Below are 22,442 nucleotides of genomic sequence, written 5' to 3'. Positions count from 1 at the left end.
GGAGATGACAGATAACAGACCTGATAATAACCCACCCATCAGCCCTATTGTTTGGGTTGCCAACTCTGAAGCTATTCCAGGAGATTTTTTTTCCCCAACATGACGCAATGTCATTACTTGTACTGTCCAATCCATTCACAATATCAGCCTCCCAGATTGCTTTCAATAGTCACCGAGAGATTGATGCTAATTCCAGTAGACTCCCAGCCAATCCGGGAGGGTTGGCAACCCTACCTATCGTCTCTCTGCAAGTTTGTATACAAACAAGCCCTTACCTCTCTCTAAAAGTGTAAAGTTTCAAGAAGCTAAATGAATAAAAGATATCAAACAACAAGTATGCATTTTTTGTAGAAAACAATGATTAACTCAACGTTTCCTGACCAGTGATTTAAACTGTGATTTAAACCATGATTTAAATCTATTTGATTTAAATCCACCCTGAGGATCACTATATAAGTGTCATCAAACATTAAAAAATACTGGTATCAATAGGGCTCTTTAATACAGTGAAGAGCAGAATAGCAAGAACCAAAGACTAAATATTCAATCCAAACACTTATGAGTATATTTATATTAGCATATTTTAATTAGTCAGGGTGATTAAATCATTAAGATGATCTGCAAGAGAAGTAGCAGGTTCCCAATTTGAAGATTCCAAAAGTTGAAAATTCGATGCACGTCTAAAAAGTACAATTTGATCAAATGCAAGTTACCAACTCAATAAATGAGTAATTCAGTAAGGGTGCAGACAAGTAACTTCTGAAACATTTCCAAGTGTAACGGGTATGTTTCAAAGGGATATAATTTCAGTTGCGGGACACATGTACATTACCTACTGTGCTGCTCAAATTGAAAAGGTTAATGCAGCCACAGCTCTCCAATCAAGAGTACAGGAAGCTGTGGCATCCTATGGCCCCACTCCCCACAACCATCCCACATAGGGAGGGGAAGGAAAAGGCAAGCAGGGGTCTAGTGGGGGAAGGGACAGCTGGAGCCTTCAAACCTTTCCTCCTCCAACTCCTGCTGGAGTGCTGAGGTAAGAAGAGCAGGAAAGTGGGGAGGGAATTGGGAGCTGGACAGCCTGGCTCCAGATACAGCAGCATAGAGTATAAGCAAGAGATCTAGCAGGGGGCTGTCCCTGAGCCCATGTAAAAAAAGTGAAATTCTTCAAAATGGTACCTTGTTTAAACAGCATTATTTTGGAGTGCTTCAGTCACTTTGGGAATGTTTCAAGAGGCACATACATTTGTACACCTAGATTGCAATTTGTACATTTACCCTGAAAACTATTAGGGATTTACTACTGAGTATTATGTCCTCAAATTGAAAACCACAAGATGCATCTTGGCATGTCAGGCTTCAGTAATTCACATGGAGTGTGAGCATCTTTTCAACATCTTTTTTTTCTTTTACATTAAAATATATTTTTAAAAGCTGTTATTGCTTCTCTTTCACTAAAAATATTTCAGCTAGAGTATTAATTAATAATTCAATTTCTGCTAACAAGTCATATACACAAACATTTATGATTTTACCTTTCTATTCTAGGAAATGTTGTTACCAACTGTGATCAAAACAGACACAGATAAAATACTGTAAGAAATGCAGCATTTCCCAACACTATCAATTTACTGTAGTCCCTTTTGGCCTACCCCAAAACAAGGAAAGGCCTTATAGGCCTTATTTTTCACTTGGTCACATGAATTTCCAACAAAAATGCCTACACATGACAATACAACAGGGAACTATAAGAGTTTTCTTCCTTAATAGATTCTTACAACCAGAAACAGAAAACCAAGAAAATATTTTGCCAAGTCAGCCTTACTTTTTTTTCCCCAAAACAGAGTCAATCATAGATTTAAGACTTCAATTATAAAGAGGCCAAGGAAAAAAGCTAGATATTCACCCTAAGCCTAAAAATATAATATTTTAAGAAAGTTCCAGCATTCAACTAAATAAATGTTGTTCTAACTTTAATCTTAATTATTGTGAAATGTAATTCTAAACTCAACCTAGCAATACTATTTGCTGCAGACCACAGAACTTAATTAGGTCCTTCCTTCTCTTTTCAACTTTTAGGGCAATTAAAAAATGGGGTAAAGTGCATTGAGATGCAAATCCAAAAAAGAAAATTTCTAGGTTAGAACAAAAAGCCTCTTTTTCTCAGGAAGGTCTACAGATTCAGCATTTATTTGTAATGTTCAGCAGCATACAGTAAGGAAGGTATTAAAACTAATTAACAATATACAAACTATCTTACAAAAATAGTGTATATAATATCAAGTACTCACGAAACATCCACTAAAAGAGACATCTGTTAATATTTCAATATTTAGTACTTAGTGAGATTATGACTATTCTATAGGCTCTCGTGTGGAAAGCACGATGCCTTTTGTGCCCAAGAAGTTGCATTGCTGTTGCAGAACTATATTTATCAACCAAGCCATCTAGCAATGGTAGAACATAGACTTTATAAGCTCCGATTGCCATGCTCAAAAATAAATAATAAAAATGATGATCTAAAAATGTCAGTTCCCAGTATGTACATTTTAAATGTCAGTTTCTCCACTGGATGACTTTACCCATGGCAAAAGAAGAGTGCCATGTATGCCATTTAAGCAAAAAACCTCAGGACAGAAAAAAGCTATGTATTTACTCAAGCTTAAAGTAAACAATGTTCATTAGGGTAGGATCCAGAGAGACCTAGACAAATTGGAGGACTGGACCAAAAGAAATCTCATCAGGTTCAATAAGGACAAATACAAAATCCTGCACTTGAGACAGAACATTCCCATGCACAGTAGAGGCTGGGAGCTGACTGGCTGGGCAGCAGCTTTGCAGAAAAGGATCTGGGGTTTACAGTGAACAATAAGCTGAATGAGCCAACAGTGTGCCCTTGTTGCCAAAAAGGCTAACAGCATACTGGGCTGCATTGGTAGGAGCGTAGCCAGTAGGTCAAGAGAAATGATTATTCCCCTCTATGCAGCACTGGTGAGGCCACATCTGGAGTACTGTATCCAGTTTTTGGCCCCCCACTACAGAAAGTTTGTAGACAAATTGGAGAGAGTCTAGCAGAGGGCATTAAAAATGATTAGGGGTTGGGGCACAGGACTTCTGAGAAGAGGCTGAGGAAACTGGGCTTATTTAGCCTAAAACAAAAAACAAACAAACAAAAAACCTGAGGAGGAATTTAATAGCAGTCTTCACCTACCTGAAAGGTGGTTCCAAAGAGGATGGAGCTAGATCAGAGGTGGGCAAAATACAGCCTTTGGGAGAGCAGACCAGACCAGCCAGAACCACATGCACAGCCCCAACCCTGGCCTGCCCCATGCTGCTCCAGACAAACCTGCCCACACTGAGCAGTGGTGGCAGACAGGGAGAAACTGCTACTCAGCACAAGGGAAAAGTAGCCCCTCCCCTTCGCTGCTATCAGGACCTTTTTGCTGCAGCCACCCACAGCCTGCACGCAGACTCCCCTATGGCTCCTGTGCATTCCCACTGCTGCCCCACTGGATGATGGCAGCATAGAGAAACCTCAGGGCAGCCTGGGCATGGGCTCCAGGCAGCTGCAGCAAGGGCCTGGCAGTGGTGAGGCTGCTCTTCCCCAGTACCAAGCAGCAGCTTCTGCCTGGCTACCACCACTGCTCAGCGTGGATGGGCAGTCCAGAGCAGGTGCAGGGTATGCTATGATTTGAGCTGATCCGTTCTGGCCGAGATGAGTCTAGAGTGGGTGCAGGGCAGGCCAGGGTCGGCCTGGAGCTCTGCGGGCTGGGGCCGGGGTGGCACCAGGCTGCGCTCAGGCTAGGCAGGGCACTGGAAGTGTGGCCATCAGGGAGGGGGGGCCGTAGCCCCCCCCAACCCCCATTCCCAGTGCCACCATGGGCCAGGCCCCGTGGGAACAGCCTGGCACAGCCTTGCAGCCCACAGCTGTAGCCCACCAGCCCCTGGCCCCCATGTCCTCAGGGGAGGGGGACAACTGTGCTGGGCTGTTCCTGCTGGGCCTATCCCGTACTCATCTCAGCAGTGGCACTGGGAGCAGGGGTTGGGGAGGAGGGGGTGTTACAGCGCCCTCTGTGGTCCTGCTCCCAGTGCCACTGCCACAGCCATGCAGCCTGAGCACAGCACAGCCAGGAAGAGCCCAGCGCTGCCCTGCCCCGCATGTAGATCCGGGGGCACATGCCCCCCATGACCTCCCAGGCTGCACACTCCCCCCCAACCCCATGGCCCCCAGACAAGCCACTTGTGGCTCCATTTCCCACCCTGGCTGTGTAGGGCCTGCCACTCTCCTTACCTCAGAGCTGCTGCAGCCACCAGTACAGCCCTGCATGGGGGGGGGCAGGCATGTGCCCCCTGATCTGTGCATTGCCGACTGGGCTTTGCACCGAGCCCCACTGCACATGCCCCTGGGGCCTTTGTCCCTTCCCTCCCCTCCCCAACCAACTGACCTGCTGGGTTGGGGGCGGTTAGGGTTGCTGCTCAGCCCCCACAGCCCAGGATCAACTTCAAGAGGCTCTGGTTGGTGACCAGTGGACTAGATGACCTCCTGATAACCTTCTATGCTTCTATGATAGTACAGAATGGACCATTTCAACCACTATCAGTGCTGTGGTGTTAACAGCTGAACAGCTAAAACTGAATAGTTCCCTTCATTTTCAAGGCCTCTAATAGTAGTCTTAAGTGAGTGCATCAGGATTGCAGCATATTTTTCTAAAGAAAGTTACAGAATTGTGTAAAGCAGATGGATGTGTAAGCCAGGTATTTAGCGTAAATGTTTGGATGTGGTTCAGAAACTCGATTTAGATTCTAGGAAAGGCCTCAGACATGTGAATATATTAAAACAACTTCTGAAATTCCTTCACATTCATGCAATCCTTGTTTTATGGTTACCAGGAGGGAAAGCAAAGTTGGCGTTTGAATCTGTAAGCCACTTTGAAGTCATGTGGGTATGTCCTTAAAAAATACTAGCCGCTGGATTAACCTGAGAGTCCTAAAGCTGATCTTTCCTTATATTAAATACTGAATCTCAAGAGTGAATGAAATTGGTACTAGATTTTTTGTTATCTTGTCTTATTGGTAGAGACCTTGCTGTGCTAAATGCCGTACAAATAAAGTATCCTCTGCCCTTAGAAAGTTTATAACAAAGTAAGGTACTCCACCTCGAGGAAAAACAAACCCGCAGCATACTTATAGGCTCAGCAGAGCTACACTTGCTAACACAGCTGCTGAAAGAGACTTGGGGGTCATGACTGACCACAAGATGAACATGAGCCACCAATGCGATGTCGCAGCTGGTAAAGCAAACAAAACTCTGGCTTGCATCCATAGATGCTGCTCAAGGAAATCTCAGGATGTCATTCTCCCGCTGTACTCAGCCTTGGTGAGGCCGCAGCTGGAGTCCAATTCTGGGCTCCACAATTCAAGAAGGATGTCGAGAAGCTTGAGAGAGTCCAGAGGAGAGCCACACGCATGATCAGAGGGCAGGAGAACAGGCCTTATGATGAGAGGGTGAGAGCCATGGGACTCTTCAGCCTGGATAAGCGCAGGCTCAGGGGGGACCTGGTGGCTACATAAGGGGTGTACATCAGGACCTGAGAGACCATCTGTTCACCAGAGCGCCCCAAGGAAAAACAAGGAGCAACGGTCATAAACTCCTCCAAGACTGTTTTAGGCTGGACATAAGAAAAAAATTCCTTACTGTCCGAACCCCCAAGACCTGGAATAGACTCCCTCCAGAATTGGTGGAGGCACCTACTCTGGACTCATTCAAGAAATGCTTGGATGCTTACCTTGCTGGGATCCTTTGACCCTAGCTGACTTCCTGCCCCTGGGGCAAGGGGCTGGACTTGATGATCTTCGAGGTCCCTTCCAGCTCTAACATCTATGAAATCTACGAAAGTGCAAAAGCTGGACAAAACAAAACAGGGAAGAAGGAAATACCAGTGAACCAGGTAAAGTTTGTCTAAGATACATCGTGCTGAGTATCTCTCCTCTAACAGTTCATGTTTAAAACAAACAAATAAATAAACAACAAAACAAAACAGGCACCTACATTAAATCTAAGTAAGTCAGTTTGGGTGAATGAAATGCTCGACTCCAATGAGTGGAATCACTACCCTAAGTCCATAACATAGCAAATATTGCCCTGAGGTCCAAGAAATTGATACAATCCTCTTGTCTCAGATTCCTGAATAGTTCAAGCATTCCAAGCTGTTCACCTCCATTCTCCACTTCAATCATTAGCAGGGTGGATTGATATAAATCAAAGTGATTTTTTTTTTTTATCAAAAAGTAGGAAGCCTTGATTTAATCTTGCTTTGCATATGTATTGTAGTTATTTTCACAAAGAATGTTTCATTGTCATTGCTTCATACATTCACTAAAACAGGTTGACTTGCAAACACAGTCTTTTCATTAAATTTAACCAGGAAGATACATTACATCCATCCACTTTTATAGAATTACATAGCTAAATATATGCTTATTTATATTCTTAAATTTTTTTATTTTATTTTTTTTACACAAATAAAATTTATGACTTTGCTAGGGGTTTTTTTTGTCAGCTAGCCATTTCGACTGATACTGATCCAATCACCGATATGCAGCTGGGTGGCTTGGAGAGCAGCGTCCAGCTGGTAAGCCTATTGTGGGGGAAAGGGCGAGGGGGGGGAGAGAAGCGGTGTGGTGGGGTAGATCGAAGCGCCCGTGGTGAGGGAGGGAGTGGGGCTGGGGCGTACAGGCAGGGTAGGGGCATGGGATGGAGCTGCAAGCAGCTCATTCATGGGGGTGGCACACACTCCAGAAAGCTTGGGGATCTGAATATGGGGCAAAAGCGGGTTGGGGCTGGGGCGGCACGAGCTCTTCCCAGCAAGGAGCAGGCGGTGGTGGCACTGGGAGGGGGCTATAGGCATCCCAAAATTCACTGTAGTCCCCGCTCACAGCACTGCTGCTGCCTGGCCTGAGTGCAGCCTCCAGGAAGAACCCGGTGCCACCCTCAGCCCCAGCCCAGAGGCAGCCTGCCCTGCCCCACACACAGATCCAGGGGCACATGCCCCCCATCCCCTCCCAGGGTACATGCAGCAGGAGGAGCCACCCCCCAGACAAGCCACAGCTCCATTCCGTGCCCTGTCCATGCAACATCTGCCCCTGCCCCACTCGGTCCCTTATCACTGGGGTCTCAATCTGCCCCTCTCACACTCCTTCCCTCACAACAGACTTACCAGCCAGACCCAGCTGATCTCCACAACACGTGCTGTGCTGCGGCTGCATGCATGCCCAAAACATTTACCAGCAACATTATTGGCCACATCCGCCAAAAAAAGCCGACTGCCAATACTGTCAATTTCCCTTATATCAGTGTTGATCTGAATGGGATTGATTTTTCAGCGCACCTTTAATAAATACATTTTATCATGATTTCAAGTTTAATTTTTAAATGTATTTGCTTAAAAACTGATTTTAGATAAAAAACGATTGAAATAACTCATATGAGAACCAAGGATTTTTGTAGGTGTTTTCGTCATCTGATGACAGGGTTCTTTGGTTAAATCTGCTATATTTTATTAGACCAACTAAAGTGTTAGAAAAATTCTTCTTTGCAAGCATTTGACTGCATTTGAAAGCTTGCCTAAATCTATCCCAACCATACAGTTGGTCCAATAAAAGATACTGTCCACAAAAATTACTGCCTCTCACATATTTCCTAGACCATCACCCCTATGACATCACTTCAACAACTGAAATAAATCAGATTTTTCCCATGTCTGCTTTATGGTTGTGTTTCACCAACCACTATAGGCGGGGGGGGGGGGGGGGGGGGGGGGGGGGACGGACGGACAGGGGTAGCAGGGTGGAATACGAATACAGAGAAGGATAACCTGACTTTGGCTAAAAGATGAAAAAAGCTCAGCCAGGGAAGAATTCTGCCAGACTTACTATTTATACTGAAGTGACAATATCCATAGCAGCAGTATTCTGCTCATTCCCAGGTGAAGAGTCCTCTGTATCAAGGTGCCTGGCTAGCTTCCAGATCTCACTGAAACTGCAGTTTTCCACTGCAGGAACTAAAGGATCAAAGAGATGCCATTTTCCAGACCAGGGAATTAAATCAGGAGGTTTCAGAAAGACTTCACATATAGGTAATCCTTATGTTAGTGATCCTAACAGTGCTCCAAGCACTTTTCTAAGTGTCCCTAGAAGTGGCTGAGCCAAAAAGGTAACACTGTAATATAAAATAGCTGTGCTATAAGTAAACATGGAGACACCCCTTGCAGACAAATCTAATAGAGACTTGAGGGTAGCCATGCCTGAAAAATATTAAAGAGAAAAAAAAATCTTCGGGAGACTGGAGCTAAAAGATTTAAATCACCATTTCAAGAAGTCATCAGTCAGGAAGCGTGAGAAGCTTGTGTGTGGAAGACATCCCAAAGAGGGTGGCCCCCACTATCTTAGACGGTTTCTTGGAATAAAGGAGTTTCTAAATGTTTACCAATCCTTTGGGTGCTTTATCTTCAGAAGACTACTTTGGAGCAAAGAACAATCTGCTTGTTGGAAATGGAACCAGGAATTTAAGAAGGTCAACAGAAAAAAGGAGATCCAGCAGGAAGAATATATTTTAGGTTTAGCAGCAAATAGAGAGAAGACCATTTTTTAGATGTGCAGCACCTTTTTTTTTTGTTTGTTTGTTTTTTTGTTTTGTTTTTACTGCTTTCCAACCTCACCAGGGTAGGTTTGATTTAAATCACTGGTCAGGAAGCCTCAATTTAATCATTATTCTCTATAAAAGTGCATTCTTGTTGCTTGATACAACCTTCATTAAAATATTCCCAAACAGGGTCTCTTTTACAGCCCGGCAAGCCTGGTGCCATGATAGGTTTTCCCTTCTACCATATCATTCCCTCACTAGATCTCAAATCAATGGATAGGCTATACTCAGAAATGTATCCCTCAAAACCTCTGGAATATTCTGCTCAAAATGTTTCTCTTTTGTTTCTACTGCTCCTCCCTCCTTGCATGCATCTCCAGACTCTTCCTCGCCCAGATCTAGTCCACCCACAACAATCCTCTCTCTATTCACTTAACTTCTTGAAACTTTGCACTTTTACAGAGATGTAAGGACTTGCAGAAAGACAAGAGGGCTGATGGGTAGGTAATCACGTCTGTTATCTCTCATCTCCGTATACTGCTGTTAACAAGAATGTTATCTCTGGGGACACAAATTCACAGTTTGGGAACTGAAACTAAATGCTTAATGGGATTTTCTAGACTGAGCACTCTGCCCCATTGGGTAGAGTGGTTCTTTTTAATCTTTACTAATCTATAGAGGATCTTCTGGGAACCCCATAAAATTGGACCCCTAATATAGCCCAGAGCCTGTTGTGACCTATTTATAAAACTTTTTAGAAAAGGTTACAGGAATATATTGTCTCAAATAAATGTCTCAAATAGAATATATCATCTTAAATAGAATGCCTTAATTGGAAGTTATAATCCCTATTCCATGATGATATCTTTGAGCTCTAACATATTTTAAATAAAAAACTATCTTTATATAAGGTGTTTGGTTTGTTTTTTTTAAAACATCTTTAAAAAATTTAATAATACAATTCAATGTTTAAAATATAATTTTTTGGGATTGTTTTTTAATCATTCATTTTTATCCACCCTGAACTTCATGTTGAACCCAAGTTTCCCCCTGAACACAGACCACATTTATGCTCCACAATCAGTGGCACACAACAAGGCAGCCAACACACATAGATCCTGCAGTAGCTTTTATTATGTGTGGTTATTACAAATTATTGATGTGACCACAAGAAGCCACAGGACCGCACAGCACATCAGGGTAAAATAGTCTTCCTATCCTGTCCTATTAAGGACAAGGACAAAACACCAATTGCTACACATCATCTCCTCATCTATGCTCCACCTCCTGACCAGACATGGTCTACTTTTATACCCCTGCACTCAGCCACCAAAGTCCCATGCTGTTTACAGTTTCTCCAGGCTTTACAAACTCTGGTACTGGAAGCAGAACAATGACTTCTTATAAAACCATCCCATTTTACAACCACTTGGCTGTATGAGAATGCCAGAACCTTAAGTTTTGAGTCAAAGTGACCAAAGTCCATGACTTGAGCAGTATAAATTGTACTCACACTCTATGAGGGTATACCAAAGAAGCTGCAGAAAGAATGTGGGATTGAACAGGCCAGATAGCTGTGCAGGGAAAAGATAAAAGGTTCTAGGGAGAATAACTAGAAGGTAAAGGATAGAGATAGGAAAGCCAGATTACTCACTATTAGAAGACCTTGTTTTGTCCCAACCACCTGTGGGTTTATGCTAACTTAGCCTGTGTTCAAAGCACCAAGCAACACAGAACCCTATTTCCCCCTACTCTACCTGTGGCAGGTTAATACGTTATGCCTTGTAGTTTTGCTAACAGGTTAGATAATAAATCTGTATAGGATGGTTTGGATAGGGATGATCCTGAAGGGAATTAGACTAGATGACCTCTGGAACTCTACTTTTCTATGATTTAATTGAGAATTCTGTGCATCTGGGGCAGGACTGGGTTCAGACCTGGCTAGAAAGATCTATCCAAAAATCACTCTACCAACCAAAAGAATGAGGGAGGAGGAAGAATCAAGAGGGGAGACAGGATCTTGTCCCAAATGCACAAGAGCTGTTCCCTTGTCTATCAGAGGAAGAACCCAGAACAGTGATTTCTTTCAGAATGCCAGCTTCTTACATTTACTACTGTATAGGGTATATTAAAAAAGAAGGGAAAAACAGCTTTAGAATCAACTTGAATACAAATAGAACATTATACTCATTCCCTTCTCCCCCATTATACTGTTCAGAATGCCAGACAAAAGAAGAAAACAAGAAAAATGCATTAATATAAATGGTAAGAGACACCTGCAACCATCTAAAGTTACCTGCATGTCAAAGACACCTTGCTACCAGTAAAGTAGCTGATTAATTTCTGATCAGACTTTTGTCTGATTCTGGAAAATACGTGAAGATATTCTGTTATTGAGGTGCCAGACATTCTTCCAAATTCCTTGGCAAGATAAGCCTCCCTTTACTATCATGGTAATTTGAAATTCCAGTACAGTTCTTCTGTCATGAAGCACAAATCTTCTTACTATAAATGAAGAGTCTCTCCCCTGATACCAGGAATAAGTGGGCTGTCTTCCATTCCAGCTCAAATGGGTACACCATAATCAATTCTGCTATGTCTTCTAGTAACAGTCCCTTCCTCTCATCTCATCCTCCTAAAAGATTATTTTTGAGAGTTGTAAGAAAGAACATTCAAAATTCTAATTTTAGGATAAATCCTTAAAATAAAAACAACTTGGAGAGCAAAATGAAAGAATCATGGAAATGGCATCTGAATGCAAGGCAATAGCCATATACTGCAGAAAACAGCCCAAATGTACCATTATTTGGCTCCCTTATTCTTACCACACAGTTCAAATTGCACTCCTTTTAGTCTATGTTCCTGTAACAGGTTCATTTGTGAGTTGTCTACACCCTAAATCATAATCATCAGAGAATCATTCAATGCGAAAGTATTGTCTTTTAAGATAAAAGAGTGCACAGCATACCCCTAAAACATACATAGCATTAAAAACTTTCTGCAGTGCACACAAGTTGATAGATAATACCAAAGTACAAATTTGCAGAGTTTGTAGTGTGTAAGAACCCCTGAGGCACAAAAGCTTCATTAGCCAGTGCAGACAGCAGTTACTTACCCAAATTCATTATTGGCATGGACACCTTGTTGATGGTACATTGTGAGGACAAAACAGCACATCCACTTGCCCATGTTGAAAAACATGGGCAAGTGGATGTGCTTGCCTAAACTTCAGGAGCAATCAGTCATCATGAACTCTGCTAGTTCATCTATGTACCAAGATGTCCAGAAATGTATCACAATAGACCCTGAGGGCTTTTAATGATGGAGTAACTTCTTTCCCTGTCAAAATATTTCTTTGCATGAAGTGGCAGATGCAGTCCGTAAATCTCACCTACAGTTTGGAAGCTCATACATTCAAACTCCAGAATTATTTTAGGCATATTTACAGTTTCAAGGACAGCATTGACTTAACTGTCTAGCAAAGAAATTTGGAGACTGTATCCATTCAGACAACCCGATAAAATAGGAAAAAGCAGCTGAGGTTTTCAAGGCTGTGGATGCTGTCTCATGCATTATATGGAAAAGACAAAGCCTATATATATCTATCTAATCATACTTAAAGAAAATTAAGCCGTATTTAGGAATAACTGCTTCTTACATGAATTAATGCCACATCCATTGCAAATAATAGAAAAAAGAAAAGAAAAGAAAAGAAAAGAAAAGAAAAGAAAAGAAAAGAAAAGAAAAGGTACGAGCCTTTTACATGACATTTCCATTCCTTTTTGATCATGTCATTAATGACCAAATGTAGAGAGGCAAGACAGTTTTGGAACTCAAGATCCACATGAAGTCTACCTTTAACCTTCCAACCTTTGGGTGAGAAGAGGGAGGAGGTACACAATTTCACCATTAAAACTGAAAGCAGGAAGAATGGATCCTGAGAAAACTCCTTCTCCTGGAAGTGTCCAACACCACCCCATTATGTAGATCTATATGCCTGTGCTCCAAAGTTTTGGTAAAGATATATACTCCTGTATACTGCATGGGAATCTAAAATACTTAAAATAACTTAAGTCCTTCAGTTCAGTTCTAAAGCTGCTCCAGGTAACCAACTTCCAGGCAACTGCAAAAAAATTCAGATGTTATATTTGGGGAGAATCAAGCTTCCACTAATATCAGTCCTAAAGAACTGTCTTGCACACAGATAAAAACTGTATTTAGAAACTAGTTTAACCAAAATGTAAGTCACTCTCCTGCATACATACCACATTCACTTGAAAGTGTTTTATCTTAATTAGTTTAAGTAAAGTTCTTATTACTTCTAAAGAATGCCAAGACTTATACCGTAAAAAAACTGGTGACTGACACTCACAATGAGGTAATAGTGAAACCGCTCTACTATGTTAAAGCATTGATTCTGTAATCAACTGTTCCAGAATAAAAATATAAACCACTGAATTTCAGAACAGAAATCCTAACAAGTTTTAAAAACCTCTTTAATTCACTGTAAAATGGTAACCTTTGAAACTGGAGTTCTGGAGGAACTTTTTGCTTCCTCATGGTATATTAAAATGTGAAAGTTTGGAGGAAGAGGGAGAAGCAGAATGTTAAATGCATCTAGCAGGCCAAAACCTAGTCTTTGCAGAACTCTGAAGTTTCACAGGCTGCTGCAGTCTTTCCCAAATCTTCACAGAAAGAATGAACTCATGGAATCAAAATCTATCTTTGAAACATTCCTCCAACAATTAAATTTCAAAGTTTTAAATCACCCAATAGAAGTAATTGTCCTCTCAAGTTCTACTTGTCTACTTTCCAGCATCAGAATATTTACTCAAATACAAGACGACCCCAAATATAAGATGACCCCCCATACACAAAAATAAGATTCTATATATGGAAAATTTTCCATTTGTTATAATTTTCTAGGTATAGAATCAAGTTATCAGAGTGCTGTCTTTAATTCATCCCCCCTCCCACTGCTATAGCAGGAAAAATAGCATTGAGGGGGTGCCCTCTGCCTTGTCAGCTTCCCTCCACAGCCTTCCTGTCTCCACCCTCTCATTACAGTCAGAACCTGCTCCGGCTGTTCCTTCCCCAAGCACAGTGTGGAAGTAAGTTGCATGTGACAGTAAGGGGTGAGAGGTGGGAAGGAAAAGGACAGCGAGGAGGGCAGAAACTGCAGAGGGAAACTGGAGCCTGCTGTGGTTCCAATCCTGACTGCTGCAAATTTCAGCACAGGTACTCCATACACACACTTTTGAGCACCACTTTTGTACCTATTTTTTATATAGTGTGAAGTCCAGAAGTACAGATACTAGTCCAGAATGGAATGGCTCATGACTTATCATATACAGGCAGTCCTCGGACTCATGACACAACTGGTTTCTGAAAACCGTGTCTTAAGTTGAACATTGTAACTTGGAACCAATTTTCTCATAAGAAACAATGTTATAAATAGGGGATTGGTTCCTGAACCAAGGCCTGATACCCTATTTTCACCAAAAATATCACAGAATTTTGTACTCAATGAATTATAGATGAGTAATATAGTTACATTAATGTATTTATATTGAAAATAGCAATCATATTGGTTTGGAAGGACTTATTTGAGGTGACATTGCTGGACTTTTTGAAAGCCTCTTGGTTGGACTTTTTGAAGGGCTCTTGGCTGAAGTCTTCTCAGGAGCCTTGGCTGCAGGTTTTTCTAGAGACTTGTCTGCTTTCTTAAAGAAAGTGTCCAAGGAAGTTTGGACAGAAGTTCTCCAGGGAGATGAGCGATGCAGCAAACTTGTTCGCTGGTGTGGCGTCACATCGGATCAAGCGTTGTAAAAGTCGAAACTAGCATCGCAAAGTTGAAACAGGGTATCAATTGAGAAATGTTGTAAGTGTGAAACGTTGTAAGTCAAGGACTGCCTGTAGTTCACTAGGCTGGGCCCCAGCAAAATCAACAGCATTTCAAGCTAGGTGATCCCACAGCCCAGCACTGGTCACTACACATGTGTACTCCAGACACACCCCCAGAGGACCATGTACTTATTAGACCCCCCCCCAGTCATAACTGGAGCTATGTGTTCTTGTCACAAGTCTTGGGACTCTCCAAAAATGTATATGCAGGTGAGATGCAGGGCTGCTTGGTCTGTCTCCACCCAACAGAGGGTGAGGCTACATTAATCACATGCAACAGCTGAGAGAAGGGGCCACAGAGTCTCTTAGGAAACAGCAGAAATGGGAAAGAAAGGCACTGGTTGGCTGTAGGAGTTAAGAGGAAGTCAGAATGTGTCAGGGTGGATTTGATTTAAGTCAAATAAATTTAAATCACTAGTCAGGAAGCCTTGATTCAATCACTGTTTCCTACAAAAAGTACATTCTTGTTGTTTGCTATCCTCTACTCATTTAACTTCTTGAAACTTTGCACTTTTAGAGAGAGGTAAGGACTTGATTCTTGTGTACACAAACCTGCAGAGAGACAAGAGGGCTGATGGGTAGGTAATCAGGTCTGTTATCTCTCATCTCCGTATACTGCTGTTAAGAAGGATGTTATCTCTGGGGACACAAATCCATGGTATGAGAACTGAAACTAAGCATCACAGAGATGCTTAATGGGACTGTCTAGACTGAGCACTGAGTCCCACTGGGTAGAGTGTTGTTTTTTTTTTTAAATCTTTACTAAGCTACAGAGGATTGAACCCCAAATGACTGGGCCCCTAATATAGTCCATGGCCTGTTGTGACCTATTTATAAAACTTTTCTAAAAAGGTTATATGAATATATTGTCTCAAATAGTATATAATTAGAAGTTATAATCTCTATTCCATGATGATAACTTCAAGCTTTAACATATCTTATATTAAAACTATCTTTATACATGTTTAATTTTTTTTAAAAGCATCTTAAAAATCAAAAAATACAATTAAATAAAAAAATCTGATTTAAATAAAAATCCAATTTATTGATTTTTTTTTTTAAACATTGATTTTTATCCACCCTGAAATTTGATGTAGTGGTTCATTGCGACTTGAAAAACAAGTTGGAATGGAAGGCGACTGAGCGCAATGGGCACTATATCTTATTCAGATGGGCTGCACTAACCTAGCTTTATGGTAGGTCCCCAGCAGTGTGTTGGGCCATGTGCTTTATGAGCACGCTCTGCATGGGCTGCATTCAATCAACCTCATAGCTGGTTTCCATGACTGAGCACATGCTGCTTCTAGCAGAAGCTTGATGACACCCATGCTGATTGGGGGGGAGGGGGAGGGGGAGGGAGGAATTGCCGTATATTTGAGTAAATATGGTAGTTTACAGTTTATCTCAGGAAAAAAAGTAAAAAATAGTCGAGTTTCTAGCCTAAACTACAGACAAAATCAGAAAAGTGATGGTGGAAAAGGGCAAATCATCCCTGTTCATACATCTTAAGTAAAACCAAAAAGGAATGCACAACTTCACCATTGTAAATCACTTATTATTTTGATTTTGTTGGTCAAACATTTAAAAATAATACTAACTTACCAAGATCCATTCAGAGAACCTAAAAGGACTCTCAAGCTCTTAAACATCAAGCAACCATTTTTTTCCACTATCCAGACAAGAGAAAAACATTATAGGCATGTCATCTTCGTCAGACTTTGCCTAAAAGGTTGGCACTAGTTTTTATAAATATGTTTTAGTCATTCTGAAATGATTAAGTCAATCAAACACATAGGCTATAAGAGTAAGAATTAACTGGAGTTACACTTAAAACTACCTCTTCCCTAATTAACCTCATTCAAGTAAAACCAGCCACAATACAAACCAACACATGAGTTCTACAGAGCAACTGTGTTAACTGCTGATGAGTTGTGCTAATTCAAGGTGTACACCACAGGGTCAGCCAAACGTCAGTGAAAGCTTTGTCACACTCCAGTTAATATTTCACCACATGAACAGGAGACTTCATCTTGTAAAATAAAGGTAATCCTGTAGTGAAGACAAACCCTTTGCAGCTTACTCAAGGTCACAAAGCAAGCCAGGGCCAAGGTATAGACTAGAAGCCACGTTCCTGCACTAGCCCCTAGACAGTGCTCCATCATACTTCAACAAACATTTGTCTTTAAACATTTTCTGAAATAAAAAACAAGCAAAAAGGCTCTGATGCTGTAAGCACATATGCAGGTGTTAACTTTCTTCCTGAGAGCAACCCTCAGTGACTTCATATAAAAATGAAGTTTCAGAAGGATTTGTAGGGCAGGGGCCTTCTCTGCAGCCTCAACTATAATTCAAGGTTCAGGAATTGTTACACAGAAGGTAATACAATGTATTCTGTAAATGTACAATTTGTTTATCTGTCTGACATAATGCTAGTCCCAACATGCAGCCAATTGCTCACATTGTAACAAACTCCAGTGTCCCAACATGTGGCCAATTGCTCACATTGTAACAAACTCCAGTTACCTACACAACAATTAAAGGCATAAACCACTGAAGTGTAGCATTCTTTCAACCCCACTATTTTGTCACTTAACTATATGTAACTAGGCTAGAATGAGGAAGCAGCTATCAAACAACTATTAGACACCTTGAAAATGAAGGAAACTAATCCATTTTGCGAGTGCTTAATGCCACAACCTGGACAGTGCTTAAATTCAAATAAATACATACCCCAAGCGAGTGACTAGACTATTTTCAGGCTACAAGATACACACTTGGATAGAGTGCACTGTAAAGATACATAATTAGAGAGGCAGGACAGTCCAGTGGTTAGGGCTCTAGTCCATGACTTGAGAGCCATCAGTTTGATTATCTGCTCTGCCAGACTTCTCTGAATGTGGACAAGTCCCTTAGTGCAACTTCATCTCAGCTCCCCATCTGTCAAACAAGGATAATAATACCCACATGAGGGCAAATAAAGTAAGATGAGGAGCTCCTGTATTACAGAAGAGGCCACATAAGAATCTAAGAGATATAAACAAGAGAAAGAACAAAAGGGTACCTGGTCATAGTGATACAAACAATCCAAAACAAAACAAAACCAAAGAAGAATCCAAATATCTGTTTGTTTTACCAAAGCCAAAAGTATTAAAAATCTTATCTACATCTCACTGCTATATTACACATTCGCTTCTTGAATTTTTCAACTAAGTGAAAATAGATTTGTTTGTCCCACTGACAATGAAAGTGACCGATCATCACCTTGCCTTTAGAAGCAGATCATCAACTTCCAAAACTAGACAGTTCAGTCATTTCAGATGCTATAACATCTGCCCAACCCTCATGCCTACTTCCCTGATTTATGGCCTCCCCTGTAGTCTGTACAAGCTCATGTCATACAGCAGTAAAAGTGACCAGCTGATGACAATAACACTGACTGGTCATGCAACTCTCTAAAGAACAAGCTAAAAACATGAGGGCTCTTCCTTCTTGTTTCCATGACAGCAATCATAGCAGCTACCTTAGCAGCCTCAGCAGTTGCAGATTTACCCCTGAACATCCCCCTTCACACTGCTGTTTTTTCCACTTGAACAAATCACGCTGACACTGGAACTTTTGAGTGCCTATACACATGCAGAGAGGCTGCTCTGATGTGCTGTAATTACAGCGCATTGGAACAGACTCATTTAATCCAGTCTGCCGGAGCATGACAATTACTGTGATCCACCAAACTCCAGCATCACATGTGTCAGCATCCATATGCTGAAAAATGATGCCAGAGGCGCTTTAAAGCTTGTTTGGCACGTTTTAATTAAAGTGCCCCCACCAGCATTTTTCAGCATGGGGATGCTGATACACATGACATTCTAGGTGCTTTAATTAGAGCAGCTCTTGGAGTCATTTGAATTAAAGTGCCCCCTGCCCCACTCCCAGAGCATGTGCATAAATGCCCTTAGTTTGTGAACATTTTGTTTTGTTCTGTTTGGGCAAAACTGCACCTTCACTGCGCAGTGTTATTAGGCTAATGCGCAGTCAGCATCACAAAATAACCGTGCGCCAGCACTATTTTTCAGTAACTCCAGTTACTACGCATTTAGTTACTACTTCATTAAACAAGTAGTCAACTAAACAGGCAGTAACTAAGTCACGGTGCTGACCATGTAGATGCACCCAGTGCTGTCAGGATCCAGACAGTTCTGCAGAGGGGTGCGAGTTAGCCGGAGACAGCACCTGAGAACCACTGACAGTCTGGACTTAGGGCCCTAATATGGCAGCCCTTGGCTGGATCCAGCTCTTGCTGCCCAGAGGCTTGTTTCATCCAATGCATATTTGACCTTGCAAAGTTTTGCCTTGTGCAAGGTGTAGAGCACTAAATGTGCAAAACAGCTCCACCTGGGCCAGCCCACAGGAGAACAAGAAGGAACAAGTGGGGCTGGAAGAGACCTCCAGAGGTCAGAGTCCCAACCCCCAGGCAGGAGAGAGACCCTTCCTACCCCTACCCCTACCCAAGCAGTCTGGGGGCAGCACAGGGCATCTCCTTCCCTGCTGTTTCCTGGTTCCTCCGTGCCCAGCTGGGGATGGGGCATCCACTACCCGCCTCCCCCACTCCACGGAAGCCCCTCCCCCCGGCGATGCCCCACAGAAGCCCCGCCCCGAGCTGCTGTGGCGGCGGCGGCGGCAGTACAAGGGCTCGGGGCCGCCCCTGGCCGGTACCTGTTGTGCCTCTGCGCCGCCGAGGCGCTGGTGTAATAGGCCGCTCTCCGCTGGGCGCTGCGCGGCACCGGGCGCAGCGGGATCTGGTCCGCCATCTTGCGCTCCCGCCCCGCCCCGCCGGGGCCCGGAACCGACTCGCCAACCACCGCCCGCCGTCACCCGGCCGCGCGCGCCGGGGCCGGGCCACGGGCCCGTGACGTCACAGAAGCAGCTGATGCGAAGCGTCGGGGGCGGAGCGAGGCCAGTGTCAACAAGGGGGCGGGGCTTCGTGCGGATGACGTCTAGGGGCGGGGCCCGAGGGTTTACGGGAACCTGTTGCTTCCTTTAGAGAGCAGCTTTGAGGCGGGAGGTTTGCAGGCCGGGAGGGAGCAGGAAGCTCAGCAGCAGATCAAGCAGGCTGAGCAGGTCAAGGAGCAGAAAGCTGAGCGGCAGATCAGGCTGGGAGCACATGGCAGGGAGCAGATCAGGCAAAAAAGCATAGCAACAGCTAAACATAGGAGTACAGGGCAAGGACAAGGAGTAGAAAGCTGATCAGATCGAGCTGGGAGCACGGTGCGGGGAGCAGAGCAGCAGACTGGGCAAGGAGCAGAAAACTGAGCAACAGATCAGGCTGGGAGCAGGAAGTAGAGCAACAGGTAAACCCAAAAGCACAGGGCAAGGAGTAGAAAGCTGAGCAGCAGATCAGGGTTGGGAGTTCAGGACCTATAAGCAGAGGAGCAGATCAGGCAGGGAGCAGAAAGCTAAGAAACAGATCAGGTGGGGTGCCCAGGGGAGGGAGCAAAAAGCTGAGCAGCAGATCAAGCTGGGAGCACAGGGTGGGGAGCTGAGCAGCAGCTCAGGCAGGGAGCAGAAAGCTGAGCAGGTCAAGCGAGGGACAAGGTTTAGAGGAGCGCTTGGGAAGGGTGCGGGGCTAACTTGTGGTGGGCAAGGCAAAAAAGGTTGGCCCTAATGAGAAAATAAGGAACTCTCACTTATATATATTTTTTAACAGTCAGAAGTATTAAGAGAAGTGCAGAAAAGCTTTGCTGTTTTTTCCCCCCCACAAAGTGATTGTCTCTTTATTGTGCCTCCTCTGTGGAGATGGGCGTTTAGTTGTGTGTATTTCAGTTAGTTTTCATCATTCTGATGCTCACATAGCTAATGATACAAGATTTTTAAGTTTAGATTGGCTGTGCAGCCCAATTTAAGAAACACTAAACACCAGAGGGTATGAGAGGAAGAAATGGAAAAAGGAAAATATAGATAGAGATGGTATGGGGGAGCAATAATAAAGGTCTTTAATTTCCCAGCTTACTTCCAATTTCATATTTGAAAGTTGCAAAGAGGTTACAAAAGTGCATTTGACAATGCCCCCCCCCCCCTCCTTCCTTCACTTCAATTTGAAAAATCTAGTTTTATTTTTCTTAAAGGAGAGCATGAACTCAGACTGGAAGTTGAGTTCAGCAAATTTCATAATACAACTAGGTATGGTGGCAAGAGTTGAAAGAGAAATCTTAAACACGTACAGTGTACGTTTTACAAAGGACAAAAATCATTGTAAAAAGCAAGCAATACACAATATATCCATTTCATCAAGTGGTAAAGTGAGGTCACATTAGGGCTGACTTTCAAACGTGGCTTCCAAAATCTCCTGAATATAGGTGCCTTTTCCCCATTCTTCCCCACAAAATGGTTGAACACTTATATCTCCCACTGGCTTAGAAGACTTCTCTTTTTCCAGAGAAAGAGTAGAGCAAGTTGTACTGCTTCAGACAAAAGCGGAAGGGATCAGTACTTCAGAAAAGCAACAGTTGCTTGACCCAAGTACCTACACTTTTATTTAAATGCTTAACTCTAGGTATCCTGATTGGAAACTTTTGGCTTGCTTGTAAAAACAGTAAGCTGGAGAAGTGTGGATACCTGAGAAGCTCTATACTTGAATTGCTGTAGCAGACATAGAGCTCTCTTATTTTTCATTCTTCCTTCTCTACCCTAGATGATATGAGCAATAGAGAAACAGGAAGAGGAAGGAAAAGAAAGAAGGAAAAATGAAGAATAAACTACAATAACTATTACATTGGTGGGAAGGTTACAGTATTAGTGAGTTTTTTTTAATAATTCATAATACAGGGGGGCGTATAGTAGCCTAAACAAATGTAAGAGGGGGTATATGACAACCAAACATTTGTGAATCAGTGCCCTAGAGTGTCCTATTCATTTCAATAACAAATGATAGCATCTCTATAATGGTTACAGGATAGGTACAAGACTTACCAGAAAAAATAGATGGAAGTTGTAATAGCATTGGCTGGCTATTATGTGCAAAATGGCTTTTCTAGTTTCATGCAGGGTCTAGTGGGCACATCTTTATATCTCAGAAATCTACCACATCAAGTACCCTTTTAAAGACCTATCTACAGATGCTCTTCCTAGGTCATAATTGAGGCTTGCTTACAAACAATGCTCTTTTCCTGCTTTAGTTGTGCTGTTGACACATTAATTGACTGCACTCACAGAAGGACTTAGGCATTGTAAGGCTTGTATTACAGCACCTCATTTTTAAGGACTCTTGTCACCTCTTGAAATCCACAGTCCCAAGTTAGGCAACCAAGCTATTTATGCAATGAAGCCAGAGTTAGCCAACTTAGTGTGGGACAAAAGCTAATGCTCTGATCAGGGAGGCCAGTTAATATACCCAGTAGAAAATACCAACAGAAGTGAGGTTTAAGCTCTGCCCCTCACCAGTAATTCTCTTAACAGCTGGTTGTGCTTCTTAGCTGCAAGTGCTCGCCTGAAAGGAAGCATCTAAGCCAGCCCTTAATATCATGAAATAAGTGGGAAGCACCATTTCCAGTTGTATCAGCATTAGTTAGAGCATTCACTTATGATGCCAGAGACTCAGGTCTCTGCTGGAGAGGACTCAAACCCAAGTTTCAGGAGAGTGATTTAACCAAAAGGCTGTGGCTTAGACTGCCACCTCCACTTTCTCCTCCAAGTGGGGATTTTGTGAGGTTTAACATGTCCTTGAAAACAATTACTGGATTAGGGTATGCAGTCAACATAGGGGGAGGAATGCCACAGCCCCACTGGGATTACAGATAGGCACATTGCTACTCAGTATTGTCAGGATTCAGACAGTTTTCCACATGGATGTTAATTAGCAAAAGACAGCAGCTGAGAGCAATCTAAATTCTGGACTTGGGAA

At 42.7% G+C, this 22,442-nt stretch overlaps 1 protein-coding gene across 4 annotated transcripts in view; it reads right to left on the bottom strand.

Moving 5' to 3' along the window:
• Positions 1-19,434, bottom strand: part of ATP9B (ATPase phospholipid transporting 9B (putative)) — a 343,595-nt gene extending 324,161 nt beyond the window's left edge. For 2 of the 4 annotated variants that reach the window (XM_006258252.4, XM_059724301.1), the window contains exon 1: positions 19,259-19,433. In XM_006258252.4, the coding sequence (XP_006258314.2) occupies positions 19,259-19,353 (95 nt within the window). In that variant the 5' untranslated portion in view covers positions 19,354-19,433. Of the gene's footprint in view, positions 1-19,258 lie in introns of all 4 variants that reach the window. The other 2 variants (XM_059724300.1, XM_006258251.4) reach the window with 2 other exon arrangements.
• Between the last annotated feature and the right edge of the window lie 3,008 nt (positions 19,435-22,442).

This window comes from Alligator mississippiensis, chromosome 3 (genome assembly GCF_030867095.1).
Source record: "Alligator mississippiensis isolate rAllMis1 chromosome 3, rAllMis1, whole genome shotgun sequence".
In the NCBI taxonomy this organism is placed as follows: Eukaryota; Metazoa; Chordata; order Crocodylia; family Alligatoridae; genus Alligator; species Alligator mississippiensis.
The sequence above is the reverse complement of the archived record's forward strand: the minus strand, read 5'-3'. Positions and strand labels throughout refer to the sequence as shown.